This window comes from Eriocheir sinensis, chromosome 28 (assembly GCF_024679095.1).
Source record: "Eriocheir sinensis breed Jianghai 21 chromosome 28, ASM2467909v1, whole genome shotgun sequence".
NCBI lineage: Eukaryota > Metazoa > Arthropoda > Malacostraca > Decapoda > Varunidae > Eriocheir > Eriocheir sinensis.
The window spans coordinates 12,042,163-12,061,666 of record NC_066536.1 but is presented as its reverse complement, the minus strand read 5'-3'; the positions used below and the strand labels follow the sequence as shown (position 1 = coordinate 12,061,666).

Genomic DNA, 19,504 nt, shown 5'->3' with positions numbered 1-19,504 from the left:
GACAATGATGTTAATTATGAACAGTTCATTTCTTGTGCTATCCATCAAGTTCTCTCTACAATAACTCACCTCCCACCAGATACCTATCTTCTTAAATTATCAATACAAAATAAATTATAAAAATTCTATAAATAGGCAATATATTATCAAACTTACATTTCTCAGTCCTGAAGTACTTCCAGGCAGCACTAACAGCCACTGAGGTGCAGACAAGAAATTCAACAGCTACCAAGACTCCAAAAGGCACCACCCACCAGCTGCTTCCTTTGTTAATGACTCTGGAAGAGTGACAGACACAAGATTGGTAAATGACAAAAACACTAGCAGATGAGAATTATCAAACCTTTAAACTTTAAACGCTTAGAGGGACCATTAAGAAACATGATCCCTGCTGCTATCGGGTTAAGCTTAGATAAATAAATTCTCCACATCATGACCACAAGCAGAAAATGAATAAGAACCAATGCTACATTCTGGTATAAAGTGTAGACTATTTGAAAAAATGTACTGAGAGAACTGAAATTCAGGTGATTTCTTGAAAGCAGCTTGAAAATGTAAAGTGGCTGTCGAGCCTGTTATTAAATTTGGTCCAGTTGTATTAGAACTGGCATGGCATTGACTGATTCACCCAACTACTGATTTAACCAACCCCACACTCCACACGCTCCTAAGTTCAATTCAATGGGCTTGTAAGCTCCTAAACTAAACATAGAACACCGTGAATATTTTTTGCATATTATAAGGTGTTCATAAACCACGTAAGAAACTTGAAGAAACTGTACCCAACCCATCCATCCCTGTATAGGCAGTCCCCACCCATCCATGCATTAGTTCTTTCCCAGAGTGCCAATGGGAATGGTGTGTGTAGAAACTGGTGAACATGCCTTGTTTTTCTCTCTACCATAGCTTCATACATCCCTGTGAGTCCTGTACCTATGGTTTGGTTTTATCAATACAATAAGCCCTCACTTCAACAAACCAACTGGGGGGAAGGAGGTGACATTATATCTGATAATTTGTTATATCCAAGGGATCCAAACTTTTTGCACATAACAAACCTTGTTCTTTGTATGAGGTGAAATGATTGCTCTGTCCAATCATTTCCAATTATATCAGCTGTATTACATTAAAGGTGAGGCACAGAAGGATGAGATTAAAGGTGATTACAGTCGGGCGGACACTAGACAAACACTAACCAGTCAGCTTTGTTTAAACCACCACCGATCGGTATGCATGTACATGTTCAGCCAGCCTATCATTGAATCAAATACCACACTTACCGAACTTGATCAGCAAAATTCTCGTATATACTGCACTGGCCAAAAAAGGTTTGTTAAAGCCGAAATTCATCATACAGAGGTCTGTAAAAGCGAGGGTTTGCTGTATAATGACACTGAATGTTTAATGGTCGATGCTAAAAAATACTCTAGTGATTGCTCACATGGAATTATCCTGCCTTTCTGACCAGTCTTGTGGAAAACAGCTGGTAAGATGTTTAAAGAGATACCGTGACAGAGATGGCTCACACGTACCATAAATGTTTGGTACTAACTGCAAAGAAGAAACACAAAGTTAGGAAGTCCATAAATATACTACATATTCATTTTAAATACTATAAAGTCAGTCCTTGACCACTGTGGCTGTAGTGCTAACCACAAACTGCAATAATCAAGTCAAGTTGGCAAAACCTCATTTTGCCCTATAAAATGCCCAGCTGGTGCCAATATCACCGAAGTAACTAAGGTAAAGGTGGGTGCATACGCTATAGCTGCGCGTGGCTGCAGTGATCATATCTGTTCTGTTTGCCCTTTAAGCCTGTGGTATTTAAGAACCAGTTAACCAGGGACACAGGCTGATGTGAAATCAGGTATTACCACAGTTTACCTTCCCTAGGTTTCCCAAGGTACCCATTTATTGACCAGTCCGAAAGGAAGGATGAACAGCTGGGTGAGCTGCACGTTGACTGCCCAGGCCGGGATTTGAACCCAGGTCTACGGAGTAGTAGCCAGGTACGCTGACCACTAGACCAAGGAGTAACTAACCCACTCATTATATGTGATCCAGCTTTAAGGGTGTTACCATAAACAGTTCATAAAATCAACTGACAGGGAAGGACACTCCACAGACACCCAGGCCTCACAAAAAGTACAACATCATGTGTGGGGGCATGGCATCTAGGGTTATTGGATAGAGCAGCCACCCACCAAAAAAATTGCTGTGGGTGGGATTTTTGCAGCAAGTTTTTAATTCAGAAGTTTCGGACTTTACTACAGTGATATCCATGATCATGAAAACCACACTGGTGGATGGCTGAGTGTAACACATACATCACACTATATTCAACAAGTCCAGTATATGGCGTACGGGTTCCTGGGAGTATAGTAAACTATATCATATATACATATATATATATATATATATATATATATATATATATATATATATATATATATATATATATATATATATATATATATATATATATATATATATATATATATATATATATATATATATATATATATATATATATATATATATATATATATATATATATATATATATATATAATATTACTTACTCTAAAGCAATAACACTCATCTAGCACAAAGTGTTCCTCAATCTTTAAAACAGTCTGATTGCCAACATCATCCATAAGTTTCTTTTCTGCACAGCCAGTACAGTCTTCCTTCAAGCAGGTGAAGATAGTGAGGTTCCAAGACCGTATACGCTTGTCTGACTTGATGCCAAGGTGAAGTCCTTTGTTGCTGTGGTAACAGAACAATAGCACCTTATTAAAGGTATTATGATACTTCACTGAATTTCATGTTATTGAATAACACCTTCGTGAACATGTAAATAGATCTCATGGCACAAAAATAAACCACTGGAAATAAAACAACAACATCCGAACATACTCACTTAAACTCACGGAAATTCAAACTGACGTCAAGATTGCAATCAGGGGTGTAAATAGGTGAAGAGCTAATGCCATCTACTTCAAGTCTCTGACATTTAGCCACAGGACATAATTTTCCTTCTGTCTGAAAGAGTGAGCAACAAAAAATTAAACACAGCTAAATTTTCTGTATATATAATAATTTCAGTAAACAACAGTCATAAATTTACTACACTCATTGCTCATTTGATTCATTAAGTAAGCTGGAGACCATCTTGGTTGCTTCTTTGTATTCTCTCGACCACAGTTACATTTGTCTTTTATGTGGAGGCTATACTGCTGCCACATATTCCAACAAAGCCCAACAAGTACTGTATCATCACTCACCACAATGCAAGCAACACCAAAACAGATCACTCACTAAACAACAAGCCAATCACTTTTTTGTAGAAAAGTTTGTCAGTGTGAGCAGAAAGCACCCCTGAAATATGATAGTATTACTCAATTTGCAGAATGGATTTGATAAACACTGGAGTCAGCATTGCCTCTTCTGTCATGGCACCTGTGACCTTTTCCCCACTGGTGTATGCTGGGTCCACACCACCGGCACCACTTCTCATGATTAAGACACAAGTGGAGTGCCACAGGGATCAGTGTTAGTGCCAAAAATGTTTTAAAATACATAAATGATATGCCAGAAAAAGTAGTCATATGAGTATGTTTACAGATGATACCAAACTGCTTAGAAAAATAAGATGATGATTGTAATGAACTGCAGGAAGATTTAAATGAGATTCATGAATGGAGTAAAGAATGGGAAATGGAGTTTATTGAAATGTCACACAATGAAAATGGGAAAAAGTAAAAATAGGCTATGTGTAGTGTATAGGATGGGAGGGACAATCATCGACACAGTGAAGGAAGAAAAAGACGTGGAAATCATAGTACAAGATACACTGACACCTGAGAAGCACATGAATAAGATATTTGAAGAAATATAAAGTTTGCTGTAAAATATTAGAGTGGCATTTCACTACTTAGATGGGCACATAATGAAGAAAATAATAACAACATTGATTAGACCAAGAATAGAGTATACAGCAGTTGTTTGGTCTCCACACAGGAAAAAGGATATAAGGAAACTTGAAAGGATACAAAGGATTGAAACTAAGATGATACCAGAACTATCAAATCTGTCATACGAGACTAGATTGGAGGAACTTGGCCTACCAACACTCAAAGAAAGAACAGAAGACCTGATAATGTTAAACAGGAATACAAGTGGAATGGACGTGTTGGATAGAAATTTATTTAACCGAGATGGAAGGGAGGAGGCAGCTAAAAGGACACAGCAAGAAATTGAGAAAAGGGACTTATTTGAAAGAAATACAGTACAGTTTTCCATACAGAAATGTGATACATGGAATAGATGACATTGTTGAAGCAGGCACTGTCCATATAAAGAAGGAAACGTTAGACAAATATAGACTGGGATACAGGACTCTCCGAGGTTGAGGTCAGGCCCTATATACTACAAATAGGTAAATACAGTAGGTGTTGCTTAATAGGTTAAGTCTTAAACCAATTGATGAAAAAATGTCATATGATCCTTACTTGTAAACTTACCTCACTAAAGCTTCCCCTCCCATATCCTTTCTCACATTCCAAGATTCTTCCTTTCAATGGCTTCTGTTCTGAAAATGTATTACATGAACATCTGTATGGAAACTTCTACTTCAATTTTAATTAATCAGTCAGTTAATGAAAAGCAGTTATTCAGAGTATTCTTATCTGCACCCAGCTGGACTAATAATGGCATTGAAAAAGGGGCTTCAAAGAAGCAGAAACTGAATATAACAATGTTTGCAAAGAAAAAGTGTCTGTCAATAACACAAGGTTCATGGCATTCCAGGATCTAGAAATAGCATATGAAAAAGGTAACAGGAAAGTATCTTGCTAAGCTTTCATGGTATGGAGGGTATATTTTCGAGGGTAATGAAGAATGTCTGTAGTAATACATTGAAATTTTTGACACATACGTACATGGATAGAAAGCTGTTTTTTTATTCAAAGAGGCAGCATGAGATGCAGTAAGTTACTGGTTATTCAAAACACACTTATTTTATTATGCCCTTAGCCTGCCACCTTTACCATACAGAAAATAGGCCCCATAGGATTGTGCAGATACCAAGTCATCTCTAATCTTTAGGTTTAAAATGTTTTGTCTCCACTGTCAATCATACTAACACCTTTCACCAAAACTTGGGCCTCTGCCTCCCATAACTATATCCATGTAGGTGTTAAACATTATAAGAATTAATACAATTTCATCAGTCCTTAATTAAAAGAAAACCCTCCATACCATGAAAGTTTAGCAGCACACCTTTCTAACATTCATGTTCTTGGCATGTTCGTGCTTGAGTAGGTGGTTCATATAAACCACTGCAATGCATAGTTTACTATACAATTTGTCCTCTACCTCTAATGATAGTGCCTCTGCCACAGTGTTGCCAAGCTCAGTCCTTCACATACAGACTTCTGTGCTTGTCAGTGTCATTACTCTTTCACCTCCTTTAGTGTCTCAGTCCTTTCTCCAAATGTTATATCCTGACCACCCCAGAGCACTCACATCAATATGACCAATCAATCTGGTCTCAGTGAGGCATACAACTTTCAGCTTATGATGTTAAGGTAGCCCAAGTGTTCCTGTCTTTTTGATAAAATGACATCAGCATTAGTGTATGTGATCTTTAAATTGTGAACTTTTTGAATTCTTGAAAACAGATTACTGGTCTTGAGAATCAAGCACATCCAAACCATGCTGCAGACTTTAGAATGCCATCATCCTTTTACCTCAGACAAGTCATATCATTACAGCTGTAGAATAAATATTGTCTATTTGTACATAATACCAATGCATTTATGCAACTTACCAGGGGAGCATTGAGAATTATTCATATGAATCGTATAATTGTATGGCCAACCTTTTTCAACGTGTTCTGAATTGATGGTAATGTTCTGCACACATGAAATTCCTGCAAGAAAGTTGTGGTGAAAGATGGCAGTCTGGTTATGCTTCTGGCAATCTAGGATCAAAGGGAAGAATTATATGAGGCACATATATCATTTTTTCTGCCAAGGCTTATCCTCCAGATACCTTGCAAGGTCAAAATTACTTTTTTCATCTGTTTATAACCATTTAGCTACAATTATTGACACCCTTTTGCTTCACTGGCTCCATCCTTAATCAATTACCATTTCCTGCTTGTATATCTGCATAACCTCCTGGAGCAGCTACCATCACCACCATCAAGAACACCTCCAGGTACACTATGGGACCTGTTAATAAGATAAAGGAACTGGCTATTACTACATAATATAAACCTGCCCTGGCAATTCCTACATGTACACACTAAAGTATCAAACTATCTATCCATCTACATCTCTGACACTCTTGTCCCCTCACGAGAACTTCCTGAAATCGCCACTACAGGGCATCCCCAATTTTCCGTTCTGACACTTCCTCTCACCACACTCCCATGCCTGCCAACCCTCTTCAATACTCATTCCCTTTATCAATTCATTTCACTGGTGGTGGTCTTTCCCTGATACTCTCCCCCTCAACTCTGCCCCCAATCACTCTCTTCACAAAGCCACAATGAGGTGGGAACAGAAATGTGGAAGAGACTTTTAGAAAGGATTGTGAATAGTGTAATGAGACTAAAGAGAGGGTGAAAACCTTTAAAGAAAGCATGAGTTATGAGAGCCACAGACACCACTGGTAATGGACTGTCTACCTCTCATATAAGACCAAGACCCAGCACAAGGGGACATGAATGAAAGGGCTCACTCCTTTAACGTTTTGACTGCTATATGCTCACAGTGAGGGTGCGGATCCCCTCAAAAATTTAAAAACGTGTACTTGCCATGTGAAAGCTGTCTTGCAATGCATTACAAATTCATACAACTTTCATAAAAAAAAAAGCAAAACAAAAAAAGTTGACATGTTTGATTCTTAATATATTATTCTGAATTATTTTTTTTACAATAAATCACTGACACTCACTGAGGAAATCATTGTATTGCAACTCATTAACTAATGTCAGATATTAATATCAAGTGTCCTCCTCATATAATTTAGGCTAAAAGATATTGCTACTCATGTGGAAAATAATGAAAATGGTGCTATTCTAAATCAATACACCTGCTCAATAAAAAAAAAATATATACAATCAAGTGCTTTTACTTGCCATGTTTAAGTATTTCATGAACTCTTAGAAGATTCATTGTGTGTCTCAATGAGTCTGGTGCAACAGAGAAACTAAACTTGCAAGAATAAACATCTCAAGAAATCTTAAACTTTAGTCATATCCTGTTTCTGAACGTCAGTTACAAGAAACACGTGATAAGAACAAAGATGGCAGGAAAGCTTTAGTCTCTGTTGTTTGTCTCGCTCACGGCCAGTTCTAGGTAAAAGCGACATCATCAACAGCTTGGGCTCTTCCTGAGGAGAGACAAGAAGAGCTGTCATGGCCCATTTCAATGCTGAATACATACATAATTATGACCTCTGACCTGCTGACTTAGCCCTGAATAAGCTCTGCTCCATGCCTGCCTCTCAGATTAGTGCTATTTGAACAGCAGATGGTTGCCTCATGTTAAAAACTGATGGGCAAAGGTATTTAGTTTGCCCTACTGTGTAATTCAAAAACTAATTTAACATTTTTTTAGTGGTAAGATACAAATCTTTATTTCATAGTTCCCTTATACACATGTCAAATGCCCTTGAAATTCAACAAATCCACCAACATATTCTGGAGTAAATACCTGTAGATTGCCTAGAGAACTATCTATCATTACTGCCATTTCAGTTTATAAACAACGAAACAAAATTCCCTCACTTATTAAGGAAAATATCAAGGTTTTAATATTTGTCACTTTTTAAAGCGGGCATTCAGCACTGGATATTTCCTTTTTAACCCTTTGTTTGCATGCACTTTTATCAACACTACAGCAATACAATTATCAGGTAAAAAAGAAATTCCCTCACACCCTTTCATACTGACTGTTATAAACTTTTGCTCAAGAGGACATAACACAGATGTGTAAAGATATTTTGGTTTTATTTTCCATACATGAGTGCTACATTAACAAAATTACAACTACTCCCAGGTAATACAATCTGCTTATGTCACTTACATGGCTTGGTCTTAAATCTTGGTTAGACCACTACCCCCTATATTTACTCACATAAGTCAAATAAAATATGTGTAATTGTTTTAGAAAAAATTTAAGGCCAAGTTTTGATGGTCGACTTTTACATGGATACTACTTTTACTTGCTGCTGCTGCTACTACTACTACTACTACTATTACTACCACTACTAACAAAAACAACAACAATAATAAAAATAATAATAATAATAATATCAACAATAATATAATAATAATAATAATGATAAAACTACTACTGATACCATTACAGCTTCTATACTACTTTCCTAAGGGGATCAAATTTGTTCCTTACTTAAACATACCAGGGTTGAAGGGCTCAACTTCTACCAAGTGTATACAGTGAGTCAAATGTTCAGACCACTGGAGAGTGTTTAGTTAATCAGACTGAACTTATGGCTGGCTTACTTATCTCTGAGGCCACCTCTAAAGGTCGTTACAGGTAGATCTTCAGTCTCCTTCAAAATGGCAACACACAGAAAACTCTTTTGATTTAAAGTCCATGGGTATGAGAATAAGTAAAGTCTGAAATGTTGGCAGCAAGAAAATTGAACACTTCATGACAAAGGAACAAAATTGACCCCAAAAAATAATACAACTTTGAATTCTAGAACTTAGGAAGTTAGAAAGAAAATAACAAAACCAATCAATAGTCTAAATTCTGGATGGCACAAATTGATAAACAATATATATACAATGATTTAAAGAAATGAAAGTGGGACCATTAGAAATTGTTAGCTTTGTTTTGGCATCAAAGCAGTCAGCCTCAATCAAGACCAATAAGTAAACACAGCAGCGTGAGCTCCATGATTCTGTTTTCTTTGCACAGACTTCTCTTTGTGCAGAGACTCTAGGTAACTCAATTTGCCACCCAGAGCAACAACAGAACCCAGTAAAAAGTACTGATATGAAAGCACGTAATGCTGTCATATGCAATAAATTCAAAGCTTTCAAAATAACCATAAGTGACATAAGTCTGGGATTAGATGTAACAGATCACAGTCAGCTGGATCAACACAGTATGTGAATCACCAAATTGTACTTATTTAAGTAAACAAACCACTTCATTGAAGTTTAACCCCTAAAGGACGAGTGAGCCACAAGCGGCAATTTTGGTGGGTTTCGTAAAATGCCGAGTGTCCCACGTGCGGACGCCTCCGTTTTTTTTAATCCCTTGTTTCCTCATGACCTTTGCTATTGTTCTTCATCTTAAATACACTAATCAATAACCTTAGGTCTAACTAAATACACACATACATTGGCCTAGAGGCTAATTCACACTGCTAGTTATAATGGATAAAAGGGACTCTCTTGGATATAGCAAGTGAGTTTGCCATGTCCCGTGACAGTAAATGGGATGTGGACTGCCCACAGCTCTCAGCGTCAGATTTTGACTTTTCTGACGATGGCACTTTGCCTCCGGGTTTCACTTCAACCCTGCATCAAGCCACGAGCCCCTTGTCCAGCTGCCCCACCTGCCTCAGCTGCCCCGCCCATTCATAAATTGTCCGACTCAGATGATGACGACACCCCAGTACGTAGGACTCATTGCACCACCTCAAAATCAGGCACTAAAAGCTGTGGAAAGTTCCAAAGCTGCTGAAGTATACATGTATGGGCGCAACCCGTCTTATCGCACAACTTCTGACCTGCCTTGATGTCGGTACAACTTGATTTTCTCATCAAATTTTACATTTTTGCGTTTGTTTCTTCGATATCTACAACTTTAGTTCCATGAATTTTTTTGTCCAATGAGAAAATTCGACATATTTTAATTTTATCATAACTTCCAAAGTAATTACAAGAATAATTCATAAAACGTTTATATCATTAGAACCGGCTTGCAATGCTGTAAAACATTTATTAAATGAGTTTTTATAAGAAATGAACTTGAAAAACAGCTGCTTTTTGCATTCTCCAGAGGTGTCCCTTACATTATTTTGCATCCTTTAGGGGTTAATATCACTCAGCAGGTACATGTAAAACAATTTCTGCTGCTATATAAACAAATCACTAATCCAAACAGGCGCAGACCCACTGCTAATGGATTAATGAACTTTACTGCATCATTTTCCATAATGATGACTGTTAGAAAAACAAATAACAAACAAAAAATCCTTGGTCACCTTCTTGTGGCACTAACCCCTTCAGCACATCTCTCCTTTACATTTCAAATTTCACAATAACCATCAAATATCCTATTCCACCATCATCACAATTATAACTTGCAGACTGAGCATTTGACTTATAATTAAGGAAATGATATATGACTCAGAAATTTGCTTCCAAAATTTAAAAGGAAAGCAAACATTTACTCACCAAACATCACTTCTTGACAGCTCTTTCCCTCCACCTGTGGTCTCTGTATGGGTTTCCTGTGCTACCAGCCATTGGCCTCCCTCGACCCTGGCCCCTGCCCCTCCCTCGCCCACGTCTTTGTCCTCGGGGATCTGCCTCCTCCTTCCTTGCTCGGAAAGATCGAGTCTTGATGACCTGCCTCAGATCAGGAAGTGACTCCTCAAACTCCTTGATGATTTCCTGAGTGATGGGCTGTGTCATCCATTCTATAGCACCTAAGAATTCAAGGTAAAATGTTTCACTTTAGTATGAACTAGTATGGTACACTCTGCTTCTGATCACATTATATTTACTTGACTGACCTGTACACATCAAACAAAAATAATTTCACTTCAGCCACCATTATTTTTTGCTTAATACACATTATTGGGTGAACCTGACTTGCACATACCAGACAAAAATGTTCACTTCACACCTAACTACAAATTCAATGACCAAGGCTTGATCCTAGCCTAGGCAGTCAGTGCATGAATTAACACACCTATAAACACTAACCTCTAACCTGACAGACTTCAGCATTCCTTTTGATAGAATACAAATGTCTCCTCTACCATATCATTCCTAATATTTTCCTAACATACTCTGCAGTCTGGAATCAAACTTTCATACCTTCAATTTCCGGGTCATCACCAGCAATGAAAAACGGTCTTTTCTTCACTTTCTGCTGTACAGTGATGAGTGTCTTGGGAACACTTACAGGAGCTGCCACCTCTTCTTTCTGAACTTCTATAAATAAGAAAAACAGGATCAATTACCTTTCTCTCTAAATATTTTGTGAAGAGACAAGTTTCTGAACTGTATGGCAGAATACATTGAATGTGCACTTTTTAGGGAAAGTAGTGGGTTGCTATTCATGGCATTAACCCCTTGACTGCAGATTTCCGACAAGAAGAATCACCAAGCTACAGGAATCGAACAAAAAGTGGCTGCTACAATTCAATGAAGAAAAATGTGAAGTCATGCACCTTGGGATGGGAAATCAAACATACCAATACCACATGGGAAACACTCTACAATCCACCACAGAGGCAGAGAAAGACCTGGGAGCATATGTTAACAGGCTACCAGTGAAAGCCAAATCCGTGCCAATCGCAGCGGACGGGTTAATATGTTTACTAAAAGTGGCCCATCTCATTTATATTCTCTTTTTTTATTTCATTTTCATAGGCTGGGTTTGCACTAGTTACTTGTCCTGGATATGTATTCCTCTATTCTCTTTAACCCTCTCGCGCACGATGACACATTTTGTGTCAGCAAGGGTAAAAGGTCATGACACACAATGACGCAAAATGTGCCATAAACTTAAAAAATTGATTAAAAATTCAGTTTTAGGTGAAAATGCATCAAATTTGGGAGCGTCATTTGTTGGGATAAGTTTCTTAATGGTAACATATGGCAACCTTCATAAGGAGCATAGATGAGGAGCTTTGAGCGCTTTTTAGTTTTTAGCCTACTCTTCCGGGAGAGGAAAAAATAAAGTTTTCTCGGTGTAACTTAGGAACTAGTAGGTATATGAGGATTTTGAAGATACCATAAGAATCCTCATGAAATTCTGCTTCGAAACATCTATTCAGCTAAAAAAAGTTGGCCCACAAAACTTCAAGCTAGCAAGTGGGGAAGAGTTGGTACTTAGGATTTGTTGTCCACAATACTCTATACGGAGACTTGAAACAAGTCTTTATTGTTTATATATTATATTTTCCTCTATTTTTATTTGCGCATCTTCTAGTACAAGTCTTTATGAAGCCACTGATACCAAATTTATTGGGGTACGATATATCTGTGAGGGTAAAATACGACCGGGTATGTAGAGTATCGCGGGGGCAAAAAAAGGCCAGTCGGGCCTGAGAAATGCATGGTGAGTGGAACAGAAACTTATTGGAAACTTACGGTGCGCGAGAGGGTTGAGTATTTCATTACTGATATATATATGTTGTCTTGCTAATTACAACCTAATTCATATATGTACAGCATTTTTAGGGCTTACCTTCCTGATGCAGCCTTGAGAAGTGAGCCAGCAAACTGAAGCCTGATGCATTCTGACCAAAACTGAGGTCCTTAGCCACTTTCACATATTTGTTGTTCCGCCCTGGTTCAGGGTGCATAGTCTTCTCTGCTGTCTGTAAAGTGTATCAATATGAAACCTCACCCACGAACCTACAGAAGTGCAAGAGTTAACTTACCACAAAATCACTATGGAAATATTTTAGGGGGAAAATCATATATCTCCAAGACAAAAATTATGATATTTTATACTCAAATAAATATTCAAGTGTCTTGAAAAGCTGAGAAACTACATAAATGCTTTGGAGACATATGCTAAACACCTGTGCCATGTGTGTTACCCAAATTTCACTTCACTATACCTTAGCAGGACCTCTACGTGTCACGAAACACACGAGAACCAGACAGGGTTTTACCTGGGCCGGGGATCGAACCCGCGACCGGCAAAATGGGAAAGCCACTCCTTAACAAGTCGGCCTAAGAGGTACCCCCCTCACAAAGTGAGTTTTGGGGAGATTTACCCATCTGGTGGGTCAGGCACTACACATGTTGTGCCTATGTGGAGAAATAAAAAACACTGGCATAGTATAGTTTGGTGAAGTCACATACAAAAAAATCCTAATTGGAGGCTCTCCCCCCGCTGTGCCCCGCAGATAGTAACTGATCACCCTTCCCTATGAAGAGGACTCTGTCGTTATTGAGACCCTGGATGGTAACCTATTGACACTACCTGTTGGGCAAGCGGAGGTTCTTCTCTCTCAACTCCCCAGATAACAACTTAACACCATATACTAAAAAATTAAACATTTAAAAACAATCACCAATGTGAATTACTTTTGTTATATTTCAAGCCAATTTATTACCATGTTCTCCTGGTCCTCAGGTTGAGTAGTGTCCTGACGAGTGACCTGCTCCCTCACTGCAGACTGCTCTCCTCTGTGACAAAGATGCAAGTAAAAAAATAAATGAAGCATTGTGGACAGGTTTTCTGATACTAGAACTGGAGGTTGTACAGCTTTTCCTTCAGTATATTGAATGCACACACGTCAAATCTAGTACAACTGATGAAAGACAAGCACAGTCGTGGAAAGATACTAATAGGCGCACCTGACAATCACCAAATGGGGGGGTACAAATTTGGCGGAGGGACTTTTTTGGCAGCCATAGCCGGTAACGGGCTAAAGAGTAGCCTATCCAGATATTTTGTTTTTATTTATTGATCCACGAGACATCCTAGAGTTAAATCAAAGTATGTGCATATCTTTGTATTCATTCATACACACACTGGTAATATTTCTGTGGTGTCTGATTCACTTGTTTGAGTGAAATTCTATTGTGAAAAAGTCACATATTCGTGTCACTAGTAAAAATGAAACTAGTAATGAAAGTTTTGCCACCATGAAATATACACAAATAGATAAATATGAAAGCTCACTTAGTCACAGTAAGTGACATCACCTGCTTTGCGCAGTAAAAATATGCTATTTGTGGTATCTGACACCCGCAAAATGGTGTATAGGCTAGCTTGGGCCTCGTTGCTACAGCCTTAACGTTGCCAGATTGTCGTACTCAGCCGATTATATTTCCCGACTTCCTACCCTGAACTGTCCTCTGGGATCCAATAACGAAACTAATTTAAAGTTATCGTTAAAAGAGTTAGATCCTGATGTTTCTTGGCAATAGTTAGGCGTCAGAAACCGGTAAATACTGTGCTCTGAATACGATGACCTGGCAACGGTGGCTATACGTATTTTCATATTATTGTTCTGTTGTTTATTCACCTAACATCGGCTACAGTGATGTTAGGTGCCCCTATTCTCTCTACATGTCATGAATAATATGATAAAAAATTATTAAGGATTCACTACTGGTATACACTGCAATGACACCCTTTTCACTTTTATTATGAAATAAATGTGGAAAATCTGCATTAAAGCATGCAGGTGATTGATGAAAGGGTGAATATGAAAAAATATTTCACAGGATGTTTCCCAATATTTTTTAGAATATTGTACGATAAAAATGCATAGTTAGACTCCTTGTAAACATTCATCTCTTAATTATGCACTCCAGCCTGTAGATTCTTCCAACCTGCTGAAACACTGCATAATACAGCCTTAGAATTATGAATGGATGGATGAAAACCACTTGTCTCTTCATGAATACATACACAGCTTTTGAGAGAGACTTGTCAGTGTCATCAAGGTTTTTCAAAATCTTCAACTGTTTCCGTCGTTCCTCCATCGTGTCTGAGTAATCGCTTTCACTTTTGTCAGAGTCCTCATCAACTGTGGCATCTGAGTCCTCATTCTCAGCAGGTTTTGGGAGAACTTCATCCTGAAATCAGCAAAACATAGGTAGTAATAATTTATTTGATCCAATTTAAAATTGCCAGCTACAACTGATACAAGCTATACGTACATTGACTAAAATGCATACCAGACAAATAACCAGATGAACAATGCATATGCAAAACAAAATAAATAAGACTGCTAAACATACATTAGATAAACAAACAATAAATGCAAGACAAACACCTTCACAAATAACCAGCCACACAAAACTTCCCACCAAACACAATTGTCTGGCCCCCCCTCTACCTACCTGTTGTTCCTCATGGGACTCGCCACGGCCAGCTTGAAAGTCTCCTTCCTCATTCTCGTTATCAGAGTCTGCCCAAACTGAACTAAATTTTTTGAAGCTTGAAAGCATTTTTTCCTCAACTTCATGTTTCTTTTTTTTCTTTTCTCTCTTTGAAGGATCTGATCGGGCATCTGTCTGTGAAACTTTATCAGTGTCATGCAGACTAGTTTTTTTCCTTGGAGATAATTCCTTTTCAAGAGAATTGTTATCTTTTCTTTTTTTTGAATGGTTACTGTCACTCCCTTTACTGACGTGTTTTTCTGGAAAGGCTTGGTGTTCTTTAGAATTTTCCGTCTCTCCCACAATTGGCACAGTATTTAGATTATTATTATTTAACCTTTCAGGGTACATTTTGTTCCCTTGCTGTCTGGCAGCCCTTTCCCTATTCAGACGCTCTAGAAAGCTCTCCTTAGCTCGTTCCACTCTTAGGTGGGAACCTTTCCATGATGTACCATGCAGCTGTTGAATACCTGCAAATGAGAGTGAACACAAACTTCAATTGTCAATAAAACATTTGTTTGCAATAAAATTACATTTATATATCTTTATTTTCAACTGTGCATAGTAAACTGAAATAAAGTAAGTGAAAATGGCATTAATTTAATTTCTGATAACAATTCACAATCATATTTTATTGTACATGATAAATAATATAGATGAATATTATTTGTAGCTACCTACATTGTTCAATCTGAGCTGGTGATGCATCCACATTGACATAGGCGAATCTGAATAAAATATTTCCCTCTGGATCAGTCTTTTCCTTGAGGTCAATGCTGAGGACTGGTCCATAATGTGACAGCTTTGCTCCAACATCCTGTCTGTTAATTTTATCACTCAGCCCTCCAAGAAAGAGTCGTGTGGATGGCATCTCTCACCTGCAATAAATAAAAATGCTACTTGGTCAATATCAGTACAGTAAATTCTCACTTATTATCGTCAATAAGATTTCTTAAATTAAACGACATAATGAAATGAGACCAATTTTACCATAGGCTAACTGATATAAACAAGGTTCTTACTGAATATATCTGGTCATAAAACTTCTTGTCTCAAAATATTTTCAATATCAAACACTGTAATAAATATATAAGCTATAGATACATTTAGGAAAGCATATTAAAAACATGTATTGTGAAGAACTGCTGTACAGGCAACCTCCATTCTTGACCATGCGATATTCAACATTTCACTCTTTGGACATTTCAAAATACATTCCCTTTTATGTTGCTTCGACACGTATCCCCTGATGATTCAATTTTTTTTTTTTTATTTATTGAACCCTCACAAGACAATGAGGAAGGAGGACTCTGCTGCTGCCACCGCCTCGGCCACATGACAACACAACAGTGCAGCACGAAGTGTATCATACACATTTATCAAAAACAATTAAAATTGCCTCGTCTAACCAAACAAAATCTAATTTTATCTGACTTAACTATAATAAATCCATCCTAAAAAAAAAAAACTCACGTGTGGCCCACTGCCAAAATGCAATCAAAAGAAGTATATCCATAATTTTATTACTATCAATTGTGAAGCATATACATGGGGAACAAAATATTCAGAATGGCAAGTCTCACCACCCTGTCCCGTCCTGCGCTGCGTACTTCTGCCGCCCCACACTGCGTGCCAAATAAATGCAAACTAACCTAACCTAACTTACCATAACCTACCTAACAAGGGGAGTTCGCCCACTTCAACCCCCCTTCTATTTGCGATGTAAAAGCAATACGGCAGTGTGTTGTACGGACACAAAATACTTCATATAGCACCAAGGTGTTCTTTGATGTGAGACGGGTGACATTCTGGAATAATACTCCCGCCCACCCCCTCAACCACCACCTTCTATTTTATGGAAGTCGTTGGTTACTGCACTACATTCAGGGACCGAAAAACATTCCATAATAATGTAAGTATTGACTTCTTCAACATTTGCCAAAAACTGTGTAAGCAGTGTACGGAAAAATAAAGCTCAGTGCATAGTGAAGTGTTGGGTGTGCATAGTGAAGTATTAGGCGTGCCAGGTGTGCCAGGTGCCAGGTAATATAATGTCAGGGAGACAGGTGTGCTAGGTGCCAGGTAATATAATGTCAGGGAGCCAGGTGTGTCAGGTGCCAGGTAATATAATGCCAGGGAGCCAGGTGTTCCAGGTGCCAGGTAATATAATGCCAGGGAGCCAGGTGTGCCAGGTAATATAATGCCAGGGAGCCAGGTGTGCCAGGTAATATAATGCCAGGGAGCCAGGTGTGCCAGGTAATATAATGCCAGGGAGCCAGGTGTGCTAGGTGCCAGGTAATATAATACCAGGGAAAGAAAGCAACAAACGACTAATACTTACCAGGCGAGTACAAACACACGTGTAGCCACTCAGTCCTGATCTTGATGTCACAGGTAACTTTGGATTGGTTGAGTTGACGTTCCGGAGTTTCGCCTTTGTAACGGCACTCCCTGGTGTAGCTCTTCACTGTCTGGGTTTGTTGTTTTCCTCTTTTTTTTTTTTTTCCTTATTTATCTCTTATCATCCCAAATTTTCGTATCGCCGTTATTACCATGTCACGTCAAATTATTCTAGCCTCCGTTTAATGGCTTAGCAGTTCTGTCTTTATCCTCAATGTCTTCTTTGCTGAATAAAAACTTTCATATGATATCATTTTGTAACACATAAACAGTTTTTTTAAAGCGTTTTCGGGGGGGGGGGCGGAAAATTCAAACCCTTCATACGATGTCTCGTCTAACTAGCGGGGCTATTTTGGGCATCTACTATGTCCCTTAATTCCTTCCCCTGCCCCCTGCCTCCATTCCCTGTTGCATTTTCTTCCCATTGTCACAAACAGCCTCGTTTTTGTCACAAACAGCCTCGTAAGGACCAGCAGGTCTGCTGTTGTTTGTTCTTCCTTTGTGTTCCTTTGTGTTCCTTCCTCCCCTGTCAAACCCTCCTTCCCTGTATGCTGGACGCGCTTCCATGGAACAGTGGTCAGGGTGCCTGGCTGCGATTCCGCGGGTCCGGGTTCGAATCCCGGCCCGGGCAGTCGGAGTACATTCACCCAGCTGTCCATTCTACCTTTCGGATTGGTCGCTAAATGGGTACCTGGGGAAACCTGAGGAAGGTAAACTGTGCAAACCTGGACTTCACACTGGCCCCTGTCTCAGCGTGATGGGCACCCACACGCAGGCTCGAGGGGTCAACGGTGTGGAGATGAGCACCGCAGCCACGCGCAGCCATAGTTTATGTACCCACCTTCACCTAACTTTACCTGTGATATCATTTGGGTTTTCCTCATATGGCTGCTACAGTCTCCTCTTTTGACCTAACATTACACTATCTTTCCTCACTATATAATACAATATCGCACTATAATTTTCAGGATTTATTTATTTATTTTCTTGCTTAAATCACTTATTTTTTACCCTTTTCTATGGACTTATTCAAGCATTTGTGCCCTTTTTTTCCCATCACTGTGTTATATAGGAACACTTTTGTCAGCTTTACAATTTTTCTCCTTGTCTCCATACATCTCTAACACTTAATACATTGTCCCGTCGTCCTCCTCTACCCTCCCAACCGTTCCTCATTGCCTATTACTGTCACTACTGAGGATATTAACTCCCTTCTCTTTCTTTCCTGTCCTGCAGCTACAGTTCTAAGTTACAAGTTATAAGTGTTTTTCCCCGTTCCTGTTCCTGCCATTCACCTCCAGAGTTCCTGCAGGTAACATGCCTATATGGGCTTAAAACCTTTTGTTACATCAGAGCAAGAGAGAGACCCATTGTGTCCCTTCCTTCCACTGCCTCGCTCCTGCCTCCATTCCCTGCTATATTTTCTTCCCCTCCTTCCCTACTAAATCCTCCTTCTGCCCTGTATATTGAACTCGCAATTCCTCTCGGTCGTGATCGAGGGAGGCACCAAACCCACTGAATGAGCTAAAGTAGCAGAAGAATGGAAATAAAGTACTGTAATGATAGGCTGCAGCTTACGAGTTACAGTCACTCCTGTTTCATAATCTTTTCTTGCTGTTTATCTTGCTGTTTATGTGCAATGTCCTGCTATTAGTGCTTACCGCCCGCAAGGCCACTGGGACCTGCCTGAGCTGGTGGGCTGGTTCACTAACAATAATGTTCTTTCAGCTGTGCTCAGTGAGTATCCCGCATTTGCCCCTAGATTGTAGTTCATCTGTTCAGTCCCTTATGTCTACTCCCCTGACTAAATCAAGGCCTTTATTTTTTTAGCATTGTATCTTTTAAGTTTCTTGGTGCTACTTCCACATGTATCCTAAGTTGTATAATCACACTATGTACTACCTGGGGGTTGGGATGGCATGTTCCTCCCTTCTCCTTTGTTGTTTACTTGCAACAATAAACTATCAAT

At 38.8% G+C, this 19,504-nt stretch overlaps 2 protein-coding genes across 8 annotated transcripts in view; both read right to left on the bottom strand.

Annotated features, from left to right (window-relative positions):
* LOC127004526 (uncharacterized) overlaps positions 1 to 7,294 on the bottom strand; it is a 13,388-nt gene extending 6,094 nt beyond the window's left edge. The window contains exons 1-8 of one of the 5 annotated variants that reach the window (XM_050872348.1): positions 7,150 to 7,294; positions 6,155 to 6,238; positions 5,833 to 5,934; positions 4,514 to 4,593; positions 2,923 to 3,044; positions 2,582 to 2,768; positions 1,442 to 1,551; positions 157 to 278 (exon numbers count right to left, since the gene is read on the bottom strand). In XM_050872348.1, the coding sequence (XP_050728305.1) occupies positions 157 to 278; positions 1,442 to 1,551; positions 2,582 to 2,768; positions 2,923 to 3,044; positions 4,514 to 4,593; positions 5,833 to 5,934; positions 6,155 to 6,238; positions 7,150 to 7,186 (844 nt within the window). In that variant the 5' untranslated portion in view covers positions 7,187 to 7,294. Of the gene's footprint in view, positions 1 to 156; positions 279 to 1,441; positions 1,552 to 2,581; positions 2,769 to 2,922; positions 3,045 to 4,513; positions 4,594 to 5,832; positions 5,935 to 6,154; positions 6,239 to 6,638; positions 7,126 to 7,149 lie in introns of those variants that run through there. The other 4 variants (XM_050872349.1, XM_050872350.1, XM_050872351.1 and 1 more) reach the window with 4 other exon arrangements.
* On the bottom strand, positions 7,264 to 19,504 carry LOC127004529 (probable RNA-binding protein CG14230). Of its 3 annotated transcripts, XM_050872359.1 has the most exons (9): positions 17,477 to 17,734; positions 15,817 to 16,013; positions 15,097 to 15,605; positions 14,663 to 14,829; positions 13,356 to 13,428; positions 12,476 to 12,608; positions 11,098 to 11,214; positions 10,450 to 10,703; positions 7,264 to 7,403 (listed from the first exon to the last, which is right to left on the bottom strand). In XM_050872359.1, the coding sequence occupies exons 2-8, from the start codon at positions 16,004 to 16,006 to the stop codon at positions 10,456 to 10,458; spliced, it is 1,437 nt and encodes a 478-aa protein (XP_050728316.1). In that variant the 5' UTR covers positions 16,007 to 16,013; positions 17,477 to 17,734; the 3' UTR covers positions 7,264 to 7,403; positions 10,450 to 10,455. The 3 variants fall into 3 exon arrangements, with proteins under 3 accessions (XP_050728316.1, XP_050728315.1, XP_050728314.1); XM_050872358.1 differs by lacking the exon at positions 7,264 to 7,403 and having other exon boundaries at positions 8,006 to 10,703; positions 17,477 to 17,729; XM_050872357.1 differs by lacking the exons at positions 7,264 to 7,403; positions 17,477 to 17,734 and adding an exon at positions 19,438 to 19,504.